We start from the raw sequence: 15,608 nt of genomic DNA, 5'->3' as shown, positions 1-15,608 counted from the left end.
ATTATTAGGATAATAGTTAGATCCATATGTCGATGTTATGATGGCAAATGGGCGTGTTAGGTCAATTGTGAACTGGTTGAATATGATGTTTGTGATGAATTTAAAGTCGTTGCGTCCTAGTGCATCTCCTTTCTTGCTCGTTATGGTTGTTTTTGTATTGCAGCTAGTGCACTTGATTAATAAGATAGAAAGGGCCTCTAAGGCACATTAGCATGGTGTACTCCTCTTGTTCGAAACGGAGTTTGAAACCAAACTCCTCCTCAGGAGGATAGATGGGGAGATTCAGGTGAGATCCAATGTAGATCCAACTTTTAATTCACTCGTGAGGGAACCACCACACCTCCTCTCTTCTTGAGAATCTATACATCCCTTATCAGTGTATGAATAACTATCTCTCAAGCACAAGTTTAGGTTCGACCTCAATGGAAAAATAAAATGGAGTCCCTAATAACGCATCTTTATAGACCAAGAACTATAAGATCACCCCTTTCATTCTGGGGTGACAAAGTGATCGTACCATTCGAGCCGTTTTTTCTTGAATTTAGGTAGAAATCTCTTTTCTTCTCTTTTAAGATTTCTATCTCTTGATTCTTTTTTTTTTTTTAAGATTTCATTCAAGGGTTGTTAGTGACGTATTTTTCGGATAATGTGGACCTCGATCCATGAAAGAATTTTTTTTTTTGGATATTCTCAAGATATTTGATTATCAAGAAGAGGTCGACCATATCATCTTTTTAAAGTTCAATTTCTCAATTGTCTCTTGAGTCAATTGCATCTGTACGAAGGATTGGAAGCTAATATTACAAGGAAAGAAAGCTAGTATTCATGGAAAGGAAGTTGATATACAAGTGATATATCACTGATACACATGCTGATATACGGGGCGAAAATAGGCCGAAACCCAAACGATGGCAAAAGCCCAATTTTGGGCCAATAGGGCTTCGGACCTAAGTCACCCAAATGCATTGCTTTACCAAAATAATTAAGGGTTCATTTATAAATATCAACTTGGAAATCCCTTTTATATACTTTGGTTTATTTTCATTTTTATAATAATTAGGTCTAGGGGGGATTAAGTGAAATTGAATCTAAGGTTTGTTCATCTTTTGAATAGAGTAATTTCTTTAAGATGATTTTTTTTTGAATTAGCTAGCTTTAGATACTGTCCATCACTTCCTATTTTTCAATGGTGTTCTTTAGTTGAACTTTAATTTAAGTCGACAATTTTAAGTTAGCTAGCATTTTATCTTTTAATGAAGGACTTTTCGATGTGAACATAAGGAAAAAAAAAAAAGCAAACCCTAAAAAAATAAGTGGTAGAACCCCCAGTGTGGACCCCCATCTTTTGCTAGGAGTGCCTGAAAATAGGGCTAGCTCTAAGTACATATAAAATTAATTATAATTCGATCGCTGAAAAAGCCTATATATTATTATTACTTGTCATATATGTGGTTATATAGCACTTTTAATAATTAATGTGTCACAAGTTACTATAAATGATAAAAGTTCAACTTTCAAACATAATATATATGTCTTAAAGAAGTTCATATTTTAAGTAACTAATTAGCTATATTATATGTTAGTATCAATGATATTGATGCCATGCAATATCATTTTTTAAGATTATTATTAAATCATTAGTTGAACGGGCGACATATCAAATATATAATATATATATATGAGCTCATGTTTTAAGTAATTAATTAGCTATATTATATGTTCTACGATAAGTGAATAAATATGCAAACTTTTTGGTGAAAGGTCGTAAATGTAATGTAAATATGCTATGTATTTTATCGGAATTTAAATATTTCTATTAATTCTCTTTATTTTAAGGGCAACTTTCACATATAACAAACAAAAAATTCATATTTGTATGCTATAGCAAACTTTGCATAATTGCGCTCCATAGCAAACATAAAACTGTATAATTTGCTATACATATACAATTGTATAATTCGCTGGCCTAAATTGTATAATTCGCTGGCCTAAATTGTATAATTTACTGGCCTATTTCGCTGCAATTGTATAATTTGTTTTGTATACAGTTGAATCGAATTAAAATGTATGTATATTGCATAATTATAAGTGTATAGCAAGAAGATATATGTTTTTCTCGCTTTATACAAAAACAGAAACACAATATATACACTTCTGTTGTATAAAGCTAGAGAAAATTGTATTTCACTTCAATTGTATAATTCGCAATTGTATTATTCGTTGGCCTTTTTCTCTGCAATATTTGAAGTAAAATGTTTATAAATTGTATAATTAAGTGTATAACACGAAGATATACATTTTTGCATGTGTATATACAATTTTCTCTCGCTTTATACAAAACAGAAACAGAATTATACACTTCTGTGTATAAAGCGAGAGAGGCGAGCGAGAATGGAGAGTGGCGAGCGAGATTTTTGGGAGAGAGATGCTGGCAAATTTTAGCTAATGTTTGCTATAGAACACAATTAAATCAAACCCAGCTATTCCATTTAATTTAGGTTATTAGTTTGCTATTATATACAATTTTCCCTTATTTTAATTCATTTGTCCTATTTTCATGTTTAGTTTTTTGTAAAAGAATGTGTCTTTCATTTTTTTGGCAACTTTTTTATTTCAATTTTTCATATAGTATGTTTAAGACTACAAGAATAAAATAAATTTGATACATTTTACATATCTTTAATTTAAGACTACACGATTCAAAAATATCATTACAGCCTTAAACTTCTTATCAAATCAAAACAGTATATAAAAATTGATACAAAGAGAGTAGTATTTTTCAATATACAAAAAAAAAAAAGTTATTTGAATACAAAATTAATACATATAGATGAGGACCATTGCCCATTGGGATGATTACTGTCCAAACAGGATTTTAGACCTATATACCCTTACAAGTGATGAATGTTTATGTAGTATGGACCATTTTTTTTTATGTAATATGGACCAAAACATTAATTCTATGTATATAAGAGATATATCGCGTAAATTAAATACATAACTATAAGGCTGCCATAATTTATTTTGGCAAATTGGCAATTCAATAACTATTTGTATAATGAAGAATTTACTGTTTCTGAAAAACTATTGAAATTTCCAATATCAGTACTTTTTTTTAAAATCATTTGGATCATATAGTGGTCCAAGCATCTTATTTCCTATTTAATACAAATTCAAATATTTGTATATTAAGTTTGAATATGAAATATTTGAAGTTGGAATTGAAAGATAATATTTGAAAGTTTCGTAAGTAACATTTCAACTTGAAATGGATGGAGGAAAAAAAAATTCTTATATATATATAGAAATAAAATATAGTATTATTAGACATAGTAAGGATTTTTCATTTATCAAAGTTAGCATATATTTTCTTAAAAACATATATAAAATCATCACTTACGACTCCAATTTTTGTTCACAATTTCATGTATAAATATTATATAATATTTATAAAATTATATCTTTTATATGAAGTTTATGTTAGATTTTTGAAAAAGAAAATACATATAATTTTTGTTTATATAATTGTATATATATTTAGATTCTTGTAAACTATAGATTTAGTAATATAAGATCCTATTTAGTTATAAAGTGATATTTTTTTCTAAAAAAAAATATTTATTTGGTCAAACGGGTAAATCAGAAATGTAGGGGAAAATTATACTATTTAATTACTCATTATAGCTATAATTTGCTATAATTACTATTTACGACTAACATTATACATTAATTACGTGGACTGACTTTGAATTTATATAATTAATCATGTTTGTATATGTATAATTCGCCATAATATACAAATACATATGTATAATATATAATTATTTAAACTATATACATATACAATTCACCTCTTTCCCACTCTCTGCCTTCTCTCGCTCGCCTCTCTCCTCCCTCTCCGAATCTCGCTTGCCCTATATACAAATGTATATGTATAATATACAGTTATAACAATATACAATTCACCTCTCACCCACTCTGTGCCCTCTCCGCTCACCTCTCTCCTCTCTCTCCCAGTTTCACTCGCCTCTCTCCTCCCTCTCCCAATCTCTCTTTCCATATATACAAACACATATGTAATATACAGTTATCGAACTAATATACATATACAATTCACCTTTCTCCCACTCTTTTCCCCCTCTCTCTCGCCTCTCTACTCTCTCTCCCAGTCTCCCTCGCCTCTCTCCTCCATATGACATATAGCCACAAATTATAATTATCAAACTATAGCTTTTGAGAGTAATTAATTATTTTTAAGTGGCTATATGTGAAAGTTTCCCTGCTTTTGGGCCATTTATTTTAAGCCCAGGAAGAGAGTGATGAATTTTTGACACAATTTTTTTACACTCTTGAGCTAGTAGAAGGTGGGTAAATCTCAACGAGGACGTCGTGTCCCTAATGAACGGTGAGTTGATGAGGGTAGACCATACGTGACTGGTAGACTTCTAGGTTGACAAGCTTTCGAAGATAAAATAACACGTGATTTATTAGGATAATCTTGCACCAAATTGAGAATTAAAAGTGAAGAGCTTTATAATAGTTCAAACTCACATGGATGCATACAAAGACAAATTTGTGCACGTCTATGGACTTGGATTGTGACAAATAGAATAATGAAATAAATTGACAATCATAAGTAATGTTTAAAATTCAAATCTTAGAAGCAAAAACACTAGATAATGTTTTCTTTTTTCATACTTGTTAGCTACGATATATCAAACGCTTATCATCATGTCAAAAATTATAGCTGATAGTAAAGACACGATTTTATTTTTTAACTAAGTTCACAATTCAAAATCATATTCTATCATGAATCCAACCCGGACCATCCAGCTCCTCGTGAACCTTGTCATAGGCAGGATGTTGGTATTAATTACAGAACAATACTATTGCAAATCAACACAACGTTAAACAACGAAAACTCCTCCTTGTCTGTTTGTCATGTCTTCAAGTTTTGAAAATTGAAATGACTTGCATGGTTATTATTTGTTTAAGTACTAATTGACAACTCATATCTAACCACCTTTTAAAATGTAATAAAACTATAATAGTATCAACAATGATATTAGAGCATGTCAATACTGAAGGAACGTGTTGAGAATATGATTAACTAATAAAATTGTATTCTGTCTAACAATTTAATTTTTTAGGTGAGACAACCACGGACTTCAGCAACTATAAAGTTGGATAAATTAGTTGTGTATATAGAATAAATATCAGATTAAATTTTTCTTTTTCATTTTCAAAACTCTAACTTATATTATTTATAAATGAATTGTTTTATAACCTAATTACTTTAAAAAAAATTGGAATATCAATCCAATCATGCATGCATTGTTTTTGCCTTAATTGCAACGACTTTAGCACATTATTAAGGCGTTTGGACACATGATAGATTTGATATCAGGGTTTGAAATCATGTTGATTGTAATCTCTATCACGATAATAAAAATAGCTTTTAACGACAATTACAACAACAAAGAATGCTAAGGTGTAAAGATTTTATAACCAGCCTTAGTTAGTTGGATCATTAGATCTGCAATGTTGTTATATGCTTTAAGGATATTTAAAAAAATGTTAATTGCTTTTGAAAAATAAATTTAGCGATAGTTAAATTGCTGCAGTTAATTTATTGTTGTTAAAAATTATTTTTGGATATAATGTATATATAATCACAAGTACTCCACCTTTATGAGTCAACTTTTAAAGTTGAGTTAGATTTAAAGGTAAAACTTATTTTAGAACATTAATAATAGGGACACTGATTTATCCCCTTAATTTTATTTGGAGTGAATTAAATACCATCCTATATAATTGACGCGAGAAATAACTTTTCTTATACACGTAAAAGTGTTAATAAATAGAACAAATGGGGTCCTTTTCTTTTCATTAAATATATGTTTCATTGTTCTTCCTCACACTCACCCACTCATCCACACCCAATCTGATATATTCTATTATTATAATAGCATTAATGAGTCTTTTTCTAAACAAAAATGACACAAATTAAATAAATCAAACTTTTAACGAATAACATAGATCAATGAACTTTCTCTCAAAATTCGATGATATATAACTCAGAAGTTAAACGTTAAAGCACATGACTATCCTCGAGGAATTGTAAACTTGATTTCTAGAATAGTCAAATATTTTACAAATCAATGCATGGACATCATGCATATAACATGGATATCATATATAAATAACCTAAATTGCTCAAATTCTCTAAAATATTACTATATTCGTGTTGAACCATCCAAAACTAAACTATTTCTGAAGAATTCAACGCACCCTTGATAACATTATTATTAGAGTCCAAGCTAGACTATAAACTAACATTTTAGCCAACACACATGATATCATCAGTTATTCTAATTAATGCTACAAACTTATATTATTTGCTAGCTAGCTAGAACTACACTTGCAATATTTCAGCAAGAAACAATATTATATTATATTATATTATATTATATTATATTATATTATATTATATTATATTATATTATATTGTTGAGACTAGCTAGCCCTATTCCTTAATGCCAGTGGCTTTAATAGGAAAAAGTTCTAGGGTTTCAAGAGGCTTGTTACTGCTGCAAGATGGAATAGAATTAGGGCCCATATCTGTCATCATCAAGATCCAACCTTGAACATTTGTTCTCATCATGCCATTTTCTATGACACAATGCTTTGGAAAATCAACATTCCCCATGTTGTTCATCATTTGAGTTGATGATGATGATGTGTCATTTCCTTCACCCTAAACAAATGAGAAAGGTTATCAGTATTTCATGTGACAGTATTTAACAAGACACGAAGTTTAAGTAAAGAAATTTATATTTATGGTCTAACATAGGAATCATAGATATATCAAAGATAACATGAGTATTTTAAGAATTAAATTATTCCTAAGTACATAAAGATATAATCTTTTTTAAACTAACTAAAATAAAGGGACTTTAGGGATATCTTTGTCATTTTTTATTATCTTATCCTGGAATAATTAATACTGATAGTGTTATTTAATCCTCTGACAAAAATAATTTATTTCAATACTAATTACTAATCATGACCTAACTTATCCTATTAGTAAATTAACAAGGAATTATAAGACAATATTTTATATGTTTACTTTTATTTGCCTATTAATTTTAATATAGTAGGCAAGAATGATGTCCGACTAAATTTAGATCCACTTTGGGAACTCTCACATTAGAGGTAGGGGTGGGGAATGGGAGGGTAAAGTGCTCCTTTCCAAAGACAATCCATATCCAAGAGGATTCGTACTCGAGATCTCTAGTTAAGGATGAAGGAGTACTTATTACTCCATCACAATTCTTTTTGGTATTTATATAATTATTTAATACTAAAGATATATAAGGTGGTAAAATAATATCATCGCCATTTTATATTACTTGACCCTCGTTGATCTGACACACCTCTTAAGGTTAATCTTAATTTAAAATGTATTATACCAAATTAACCTTGTTAATAATGTTTTGAACTACTAAAGTTGCTTATTGTTATTTTATGTAGTTATTCAACACTAAAGGTAGCATGAGGGAGAAAAAACAACTTGGTTTTGTTAAAATGGTCTAGTAAAATAAAATATCTATTTTTGGTATAGAAATTCTGATACGATGAAGTAATAAAAGTTTTTTCTGTGGACAAATAAAATGAAACAGAGTTAATACTTAAAATTTTATTACTGTATTATCTATACTTATCCAACATACTAAACGATTCACGGAGATAGAAGTAATGCATAGATATAGTATATATGTACCTGATGAACCAATATGGAAGGTGAGTGAGGGTAAAGTGTATGAAAAGTACTAGGAAGGAAATTGTATTCAAGATTAATATTGGTGTTTTGAGTTGTGTGAAATTGATGAGGAACATCATCATCACTAGTAGTTTTGTGGTTTTTGTGAAGCATCATCAATTCTTTTCTGAGTTTTTGCCTGTCCCTAGCTTTGTGATTTTGAAACCAATAAAATACATTCTTGCATTGAATCTTTCCATAAAGAGAAAGATGAGTTGTTATCTTTTGTACTTGAATAGATGTTGGATTTCTCAAACCTTTTCTATACAAATCTTGTAGAATCATAAGTTGTTGTGGTGTTGGACTCCATCTTGGTCTAGGCATATTCAAGATTATACAACTTTTTTTATTTTTTTTGTTTGTTTTGTGTGTTTCTGAGGTAATATATGTTCTTTGGTTTCTATAAAGGGTAATATATATATATATATATTGTAAATAGAAGACAAAAGATTTAATGGCGGTCCTAATAATGGGGTTGTCATGCTGATGTAGCTATATAAGTACTTTGATGTATTCAATGATTCTTGCTCCCTCCGTTTCAAATTATCTGATGAACAAAATTTAAACTTCTTACAAAAAGTTAAAATTTAATGATATAAAACAAGTCGTAGATATCTATATGACTATGAATTATTTCGATAAATGAAAAATAAATAAAAATTTTTTAAGACAGACTAAAAAGAAACTGTGATAAAGACGGACGAAGTATGATGGTGGAAGAGTCATTTACTAGGTTAGTTGTTGATTTCGTCATCATCGTCTCTATATTTACTCATCTGACAATGAATTATGGAAAAAATACAGCATGGAGAATTATGGTAGTGCGGAAAAAGATCTTCCTTTTTTTTAAAAATAAATAAATAAATAAGATCGATAGTGTTTAATGTGGAGCCTACTATACTAATAGGCCTACTACGAACTCTCCTTCCCTTTTTTGTATTAATGCAAAATTATCTCGGGAATTGTGATAAAATGATAGAGATTTTTTAACTATTGATAAAAGATTTAAGCTTCGTTTTGTAATAAAATTTAAAATTTAGAATATTATTAATAAAGTTAGTTTATTAAGGAAAGTGCTAAATAATCAGAAAATTTGTCTATAATTTGACAAGAAAATTAAAAGATTACAAGTTTTTTTTTAATTTTAAAATAAACTGATTCTTTTTCATTTTTTAGTTAAAAGGATAAAAATATCTTAAAATATAAAATAACATAAAAAAATATTATTTTAATCAAAAAGATTTTTCATTTACTAAAAGAACACCTTTTAAAAAAGCTTTTATAATAAATATATTCGGTTAAGCGAATCAAATAATTGAAAAAAAATTTCTAACTATTTGCTAAAATAATGATGAGTGTGTAAAAGTTCGAACTCTAAAATCGAAGACAATTTGGACTGCGTAATTTTTTGGTCAATGTGAAGGCAAGCCACACGGTCTAGCTAGGTTTTCATTATAGCACTATAATTTCTCCTAAAAAGTTAATTACAATTACCATAAATTAGGATCTTTTAGATTAGGCTTAGAAATTATTGGTTGTTAGGTACATATGTTTGAGGGTTAAATAGGGTTTGAAGGGAAGACATGAGTCAACTCATTTTTTTTAGTACTTCTTCGATTTCATATTATTTAATCAACATTGATCTGATACATAGTTAATAAAGTCTGAATTAGAGATATACTTTACTAATTTAATTTTATTATTTATATTTCAGAAACATAAAATTTGCCTATATTAGTGTTCAATTTAGCTCGTAAATTTTTTTTTACTATAACTATATATGAAATCAAGTAATATAAGACGAAGAAATTACTCAAAACAAAAAAGTTTCCCATAGTAGAAAGTTACATTGCATTCCTTTTTGAATATTTACTCAAAGTAGATCACCCAATTCCACCTCATATATACCGTCAAAACTCACCATGAGACTTATCATGGAGATTGCAGTAAACTTTTTTTTTTTTTTAATGTTATATGTATCATTAATATAAAGAATTCTTTTACATATTATATATATAAAAGCCTTTTTAAAATATATTACTTGTCCATTTTTATTACATGTACGTGTCAATTGTTTGTTTATTAGATAAAAAGAAAAATGTTAACGAGTTTATAAGCTAAATGATTTTCCAATATATCGATTTTGTTTTTTTAATCGAATTCTTCAATTTAATTTATCACATTATTGATATAAGAATAGTTCGATCCACACATGAAGTCGTGATTCAAAGTGATGACATGTGTGTTAAAAGTATTGGTGATCTACACCTAAGAAAGATGTCACTCGTAATCTCATTAATTTTTAAATAAAAATGCTTGTTACGTGTCAATTATTTCGTTAAATAAAAAAGAAATATTAATGAGTTTGTACATAAGCTAAATGAACTTTCTAATCACCTATCAAGCTAATATTTTGGGTTTAATTCTTGAAACTAATATGAAATACTCTATAGTTATTTAAGTATAAAAATTGAAATAAATCATAATTTCAATTGGACCACAAGTCCTTAGTTTGAGCTGATAACATAAGGTTTTAATTAGGCTTTGAGTTTTTGCCATCTTATATACACAATTTTTGTGGTTGATGTGTAAGTAACACGTTCAATCCTCCCATAATTAGTAATAAGAAAGTAATACATACACCTACCTAGAGTAGCTACGAATAATCACATTTAATTAATTATTTATTGTCCTTTCATTGATAGGACAAAGCTCGTATAATTAAAGGAAATGAGAATTATTTGGCATTAATTAAATAGAAAAAGAAATTCTACATCCTTTATGTGAAAAATGATGAGTACTTATCGATAGAAAATGAAGATCTCTCGTTGTAAAAAGAAATTATAATCGAATTACATGCTTACATGTATATTATATATTGATTAATTATTTTTTAATTAATCTCTGAATTTATTTAAACGTTTAAATTGTTAGGATTAGAAACAAGATATTTCAAATTAATTATTTCACTATGTATGAGTATTTTATTCCATCACTATTCACAAAAATGATAAGATAAATAATCTAAGGACTACTTAATACCTTCAACCATACGTCGAGTAAAATAATCCTACATTTTATCCTCGAGTTATTGTACTTCATACCTAATGATTCTTTAGAAAAATTACATATTTCATTTACCGATACTTATATTTATAACACGTCTCCTCATACGTAGACATGACTCTTTCTTTATCTTTTTATATATAATGAGTGATAGTAAAATTTAACCCAACTATCCAATATGTTCTGATACAATATTAAATATATGATCATCACATAATTTAAAAACTTAAATCGTTAAAAAGTATACATTTTTATTTATTTGTAAAAATATATTTTATTTGCTATGGTCGGCCAAATTTAGTTCGTCAACTTAATAAGTAGGTTTAATTGCATTAAATGAGATTTAATTATACAAAAATTCAAATATACAGCCTCCTTTTTTTTTGCAGCCAATTAATTAAAGGCGGCTAAATAATGTGTGTTGTTATTTGCTAATCTCAGCGCGTAACTCTTCTCTCTCCGACATATCTTTTCATTAATTTCTATAATCTCTTTGCATTCATTAGCACAATATGTGTAAGTAACATTTTTAATTCATCACCAATATTCATAAATAATGAGCAACTTATACGTCGGAGATATTTCGAAAATAATTTTTCTACATTTATAAAATAATAAGATAATTTATATTTTTGAAAATAATATTTCTATTTTTATAAAATAATAATCTGTATATTCAGATCTTAATTATGAATTTTATTGGATATCGTATTATTATTGTTGTTGTAATTTCTTCGTTTATTTTAAATGTTAGACTTTCTTAAAAGATAATGATTAATATTTTGATATTAAATTTTGAAAAATAAATATTATTATTAAAAAATAAAATAGAAAAAGATGTAATATTTTTTCTTAATATATTAAAAATAAAAAGTTAAAGCAAAGATTTATTCATATGTCCATACAATAATATGCACTCTATTTAAGAATTTACTCGATTGTTCCTTATTATTAAATTTACATCATTCTAATTTATGTATAATATATTACGTATACATAGTTATTTAATTAATATTTGTTTAATTTAAAAAATTAAAAATATAATTTATTTTTTGCATCTATTTTAAAAATAAGTTTTTGTTAAATATAAAAAGATATATTTTCTGCACTAATTAAAATAAAATGAATTATATGAATTGAAACATAAAAAATATGATGTTCTCTGTTGCAAGCACCTTTAAGTAATTATAAATTAAAAATATATTTATTAATTAATTTATCTTTATCCCCTTCAGTGAATATGCACTATATTATGATAAGATTAAGTTACTTTTAGTGATATTTGAAAATTATAATATTAATGAACAATCACTTGTTTGAATTTTCGTTTTGGTGTTAGCTTTCTTCTTTTATGATTTGATATATTTTAAAAATATTTATAATAATTTTATTATAACACTTTTTAAATATAATAAATTGAATATATTTTGAAAAGAGAATGTAATGAAAAATATATATAACTAATAATATTAGTAAATTATAAAATATATGATAAATTATTTTCAAATTTTTTAAATTAAATAAATACTTATGAAAAACTATTATTAATATGACAGACAAATAAAAGTAGATGATCAAGTATTTGAAAATCATAATATCAACCAATAATGAACATTTGTTTGAATTCTTCAATTTTAACTAAATTTTGGTTGAGTAATTAATACCGATTACTTTCAACAACATTTAATATTAAGGGCTAAATGGGATAAAATTATTTAATGTCATCTTGACTTAGAGTATCTCCATTTTAAAATACCTATGGTTCTTATTGGACATATTTATTGTTTTATAATTATAAGAAAAAATATTTATTTATTTCTCATTTTACTCTTGAAGTAATTATTTTGAATATTACGAACACTTTTAAGTTATAACACAAAAATAAAGTTAAATATTCATTGAAGTTGAAGAGTGATTATATATCAGGCATAAATATGAATAAAAATAGTCAAATGTTCCTCTAGTTAATATTTCAAGGAATGTGTAAACTAAAAATATAATAAGTATTTTGAGAGGAGTGGAGTAAACTAATGAAAAAATACTCCCTTTATTTATATTTATTTGTATATATTTGATTTGATATATCTTTTAAGAAGCAATAAATATAGTAATAATTTTATTATATCACCCCTAAATTATAATATATTGAAAAATTAATTGAAAATAATATAGTACTTGATAATAAGGATAAAAACAAGTATAAAATAATTAATTATTTCTTGATTTTTTAAATTGAATAAGTGAAAATGAAGAGATGTCTATTTTTTATTTATTCCATGTATTAAAAGTAGATGTTTTATTTGTCTATTTTAGAAAATTAAGTGATAAGAATCAGTTATTTTCTGATCATCCTCATTATTAACTATACTTAGAGTCTAATTGACATTACTCAACACTTTTTTAAAAATAGTATTTTTAGAAAAATGCTTTTGAAAAAGCAATTTGTGTTTAACGATTAATTCATTTGAAAAATATTTTTGATAAGCAAATTGTGTTTAAATATTTTTTTAAATAAAATACTTTTGAGAGTCAAGTGATGAAAAAGAACAAGAATCAATGCAATTTTAATATTAAGATTATTTATAAAAAATTATTTTTTATATTTATTATAAATATTTTAATTAAATTATTATTTTTATTAAATCAAAATATGCAAATTTAAATTTTCAATCAATATTCACGTAGATTAGTTAAAATATTAAATATTGGTATAATATTAATATAGTGGTTTAATTATAATTAAAAATATCAACTAAAATAAATCTAAAATTATTTCACAAATTAAATCCACAACAAAATAAATAAATATAAGGAATATATTGATAAATATGTATATATGGTAGAGATATTTTCGTCTTTCAAAAAATAATTTTCTGCTTCTACTTCTTATATTTTTAAAGCAGAAAATTTAGCTTTCTCCTAACTGTAAAAAAAAATTATTTCTGCTTCCGTTCAAAAACACTTTTATTGATTTTCCCCACGCCTTATTTTTCAAAAAAATAATAATATTTTTCGATCTCAAAATAAGTATGTTTGGCCTCCCATAGTTTCAATACATTTCCTAGATTATTGAATTTATTACTATATTCAAAGGATAATATACTATAATTATCATTCTATTTAGGGATAATGCCCAAGTACCCCCTCAACTTATGCCCGAAATCTCAGAGACACACTTATACTATACTAAGGTCCTATTACCCTCCTGAACTTATTTTATTAATAATTTTTTACCCCTTTTCGACCTACGTGGCACTATCTTGTGGGCCCAACGATGGTTGACTTTTTTTTTCAAACTAGTGCCACGTAGGCTAAAAAGGGGTAGAAAATTACTTATAAAATAAGTTCAGGGGTAATAGGACTTTAGTATAGTATAAGTGTGTCTCTGGGATTTCTGGCATAGGTTGAGGGGATACTTGTGCATTTTCCCTTCTATTTATTGTTCTTTAAATAAAAAAAAAGTAGAAGTACTTTATAAATATATTAATTATGTGATCAATATCTTTTTTTTATTAGTATATAAATTAAAATTCCAGATATAACAACTTCATTCACTCATTAATTAACCTAGATTTCATAATGATGAATTTGACCAGTGTGGTGCTGTTTACTCTATAATTTTTTCACAACTTGATAACTTGTTCACTGCTTTTTTGAAAATTAGGGCCTATAGAAAAGTAAAGAGAGATATAAATATCTGAACTACAGAGTTGTACTTCTACAAAATGTATGAGAAGTCAAATCACTTTATATAGTAAATAGTAATATCATCACATTATTAGTTGGTAAGTAATATTTTAAGTCAATTTAGGTTAAGTGTCCCATTTTGATAAGGAATGGATAATTGGTGATCTTAGAAAATTCTCATCCTAATTAAGACTCTAGTTATGCATAAGGCCTTATAAGGTTCACAGACTTACATATTATATTATGTACGCTTTAATTATTAAGGAAGTTTGATTATGCGAGAAATTGTTAAGATTCTCGTATCGAAAATGGGATAGATGTATAATTAGTTTTATTATATATTCTTGGACTATTTTCACCCTAATTAATATGTCTTGGAATTGAGTTAGACAGTTAGCTAAAAAGGTATTTCACGGTAAAAGTTTATTTATGAGGATGAATTAGACTTTGATTAAATAGTTTCAAATTAAAACTAGAAAATGAAAATAGGCATGAATTAGTCTTTGAATGCTTAAAACATAAGGGAATGTTTTATTTTTAATGTAAAACTTTTCATTACAAATCAAATTTATTCGAATTTTTAATATAAATATCAAATATTTGATACGAAATGAAAAAAAGAAATGCTTAAAATGTTGAAGCTATCGTGTGATAATATGTCATATATATTATTTGAACAACACATATACGTTATGTATATTTTGTCTTTTTTCTGTTTTATATATAGACTTGTATATAACTTTTGAGAATAAAAATATTATACATAATGTGAATATTTCATCCAGAACTTTGCTTTTAGTTTAAAACGATTAATATGTAGAATCAAAACAAGTAATACCAGAAAAATATCTAATGAAAAATTATTTCATTTTCAATTTCAGAGATCGTAGAGAAAATCTCGTCCCTTTTTTGTGTTAATTCACATTAATGAATTTCAAACTCGTGGGTCCTATTTCTTTCATCTCTCGAGCCCAAACAAGAACCCCTTATCCTTCAGACTCAATATATATATATATATATATGTGTGTGTGTG

The 15,608-nt window shown here is 26.4% G+C and overlaps 1 protein-coding gene across 1 annotated transcript; it reads right to left on the bottom strand.

Annotated features, from left to right (window-relative positions):
- Nucleotides 1-6,147: 6,147 nt before the first annotated feature.
- On the bottom strand, nucleotides 6,148-8,196 carry LOC107004255 (WUSCHEL-related homeobox 3-like). Its single transcript, XM_015202485.2, has 2 exons — nucleotides 7,784-8,196; nucleotides 6,148-6,757 (listed from the first exon to the last, which is right to left on the bottom strand). The coding sequence occupies exons 1-2, from the start codon at nucleotides 8,144-8,146 to the stop codon at nucleotides 6,527-6,529; spliced, it is 594 nt and encodes a 197-aa protein (XP_015057971.1). The 5' UTR covers nucleotides 8,147-8,196; the 3' UTR covers nucleotides 6,148-6,526.
- Between the last annotated feature and the right edge of the window lie 7,412 nt (nucleotides 8,197-15,608).

Source organism: Solanum pennellii, chromosome 11 (genome assembly GCF_001406875.1).
Source record: "Solanum pennellii chromosome 11, SPENNV200".
NCBI classification, from domain to species: domain Eukaryota; kingdom Viridiplantae; phylum Streptophyta; class Magnoliopsida; order Solanales; family Solanaceae; genus Solanum; species Solanum pennellii.
This window is presented reverse-complemented; position numbering and strand designations above follow the sequence as displayed.

Coding starts and splice junctions, on each gene's coding strand:
- LOC107004255 (XM_015202485.2), bottom strand. CDS start 8,146: ATGCCTAGACCAAGATGGAGTCCAACACCACAACAACTTATGATTCTA. Junction 6,758..7,783: donor CTTCCATATTGGTTCATCAG/GTACATATATAC, acceptor TCATTTGTTTAG/GGTGAAGGAAATGACACATC.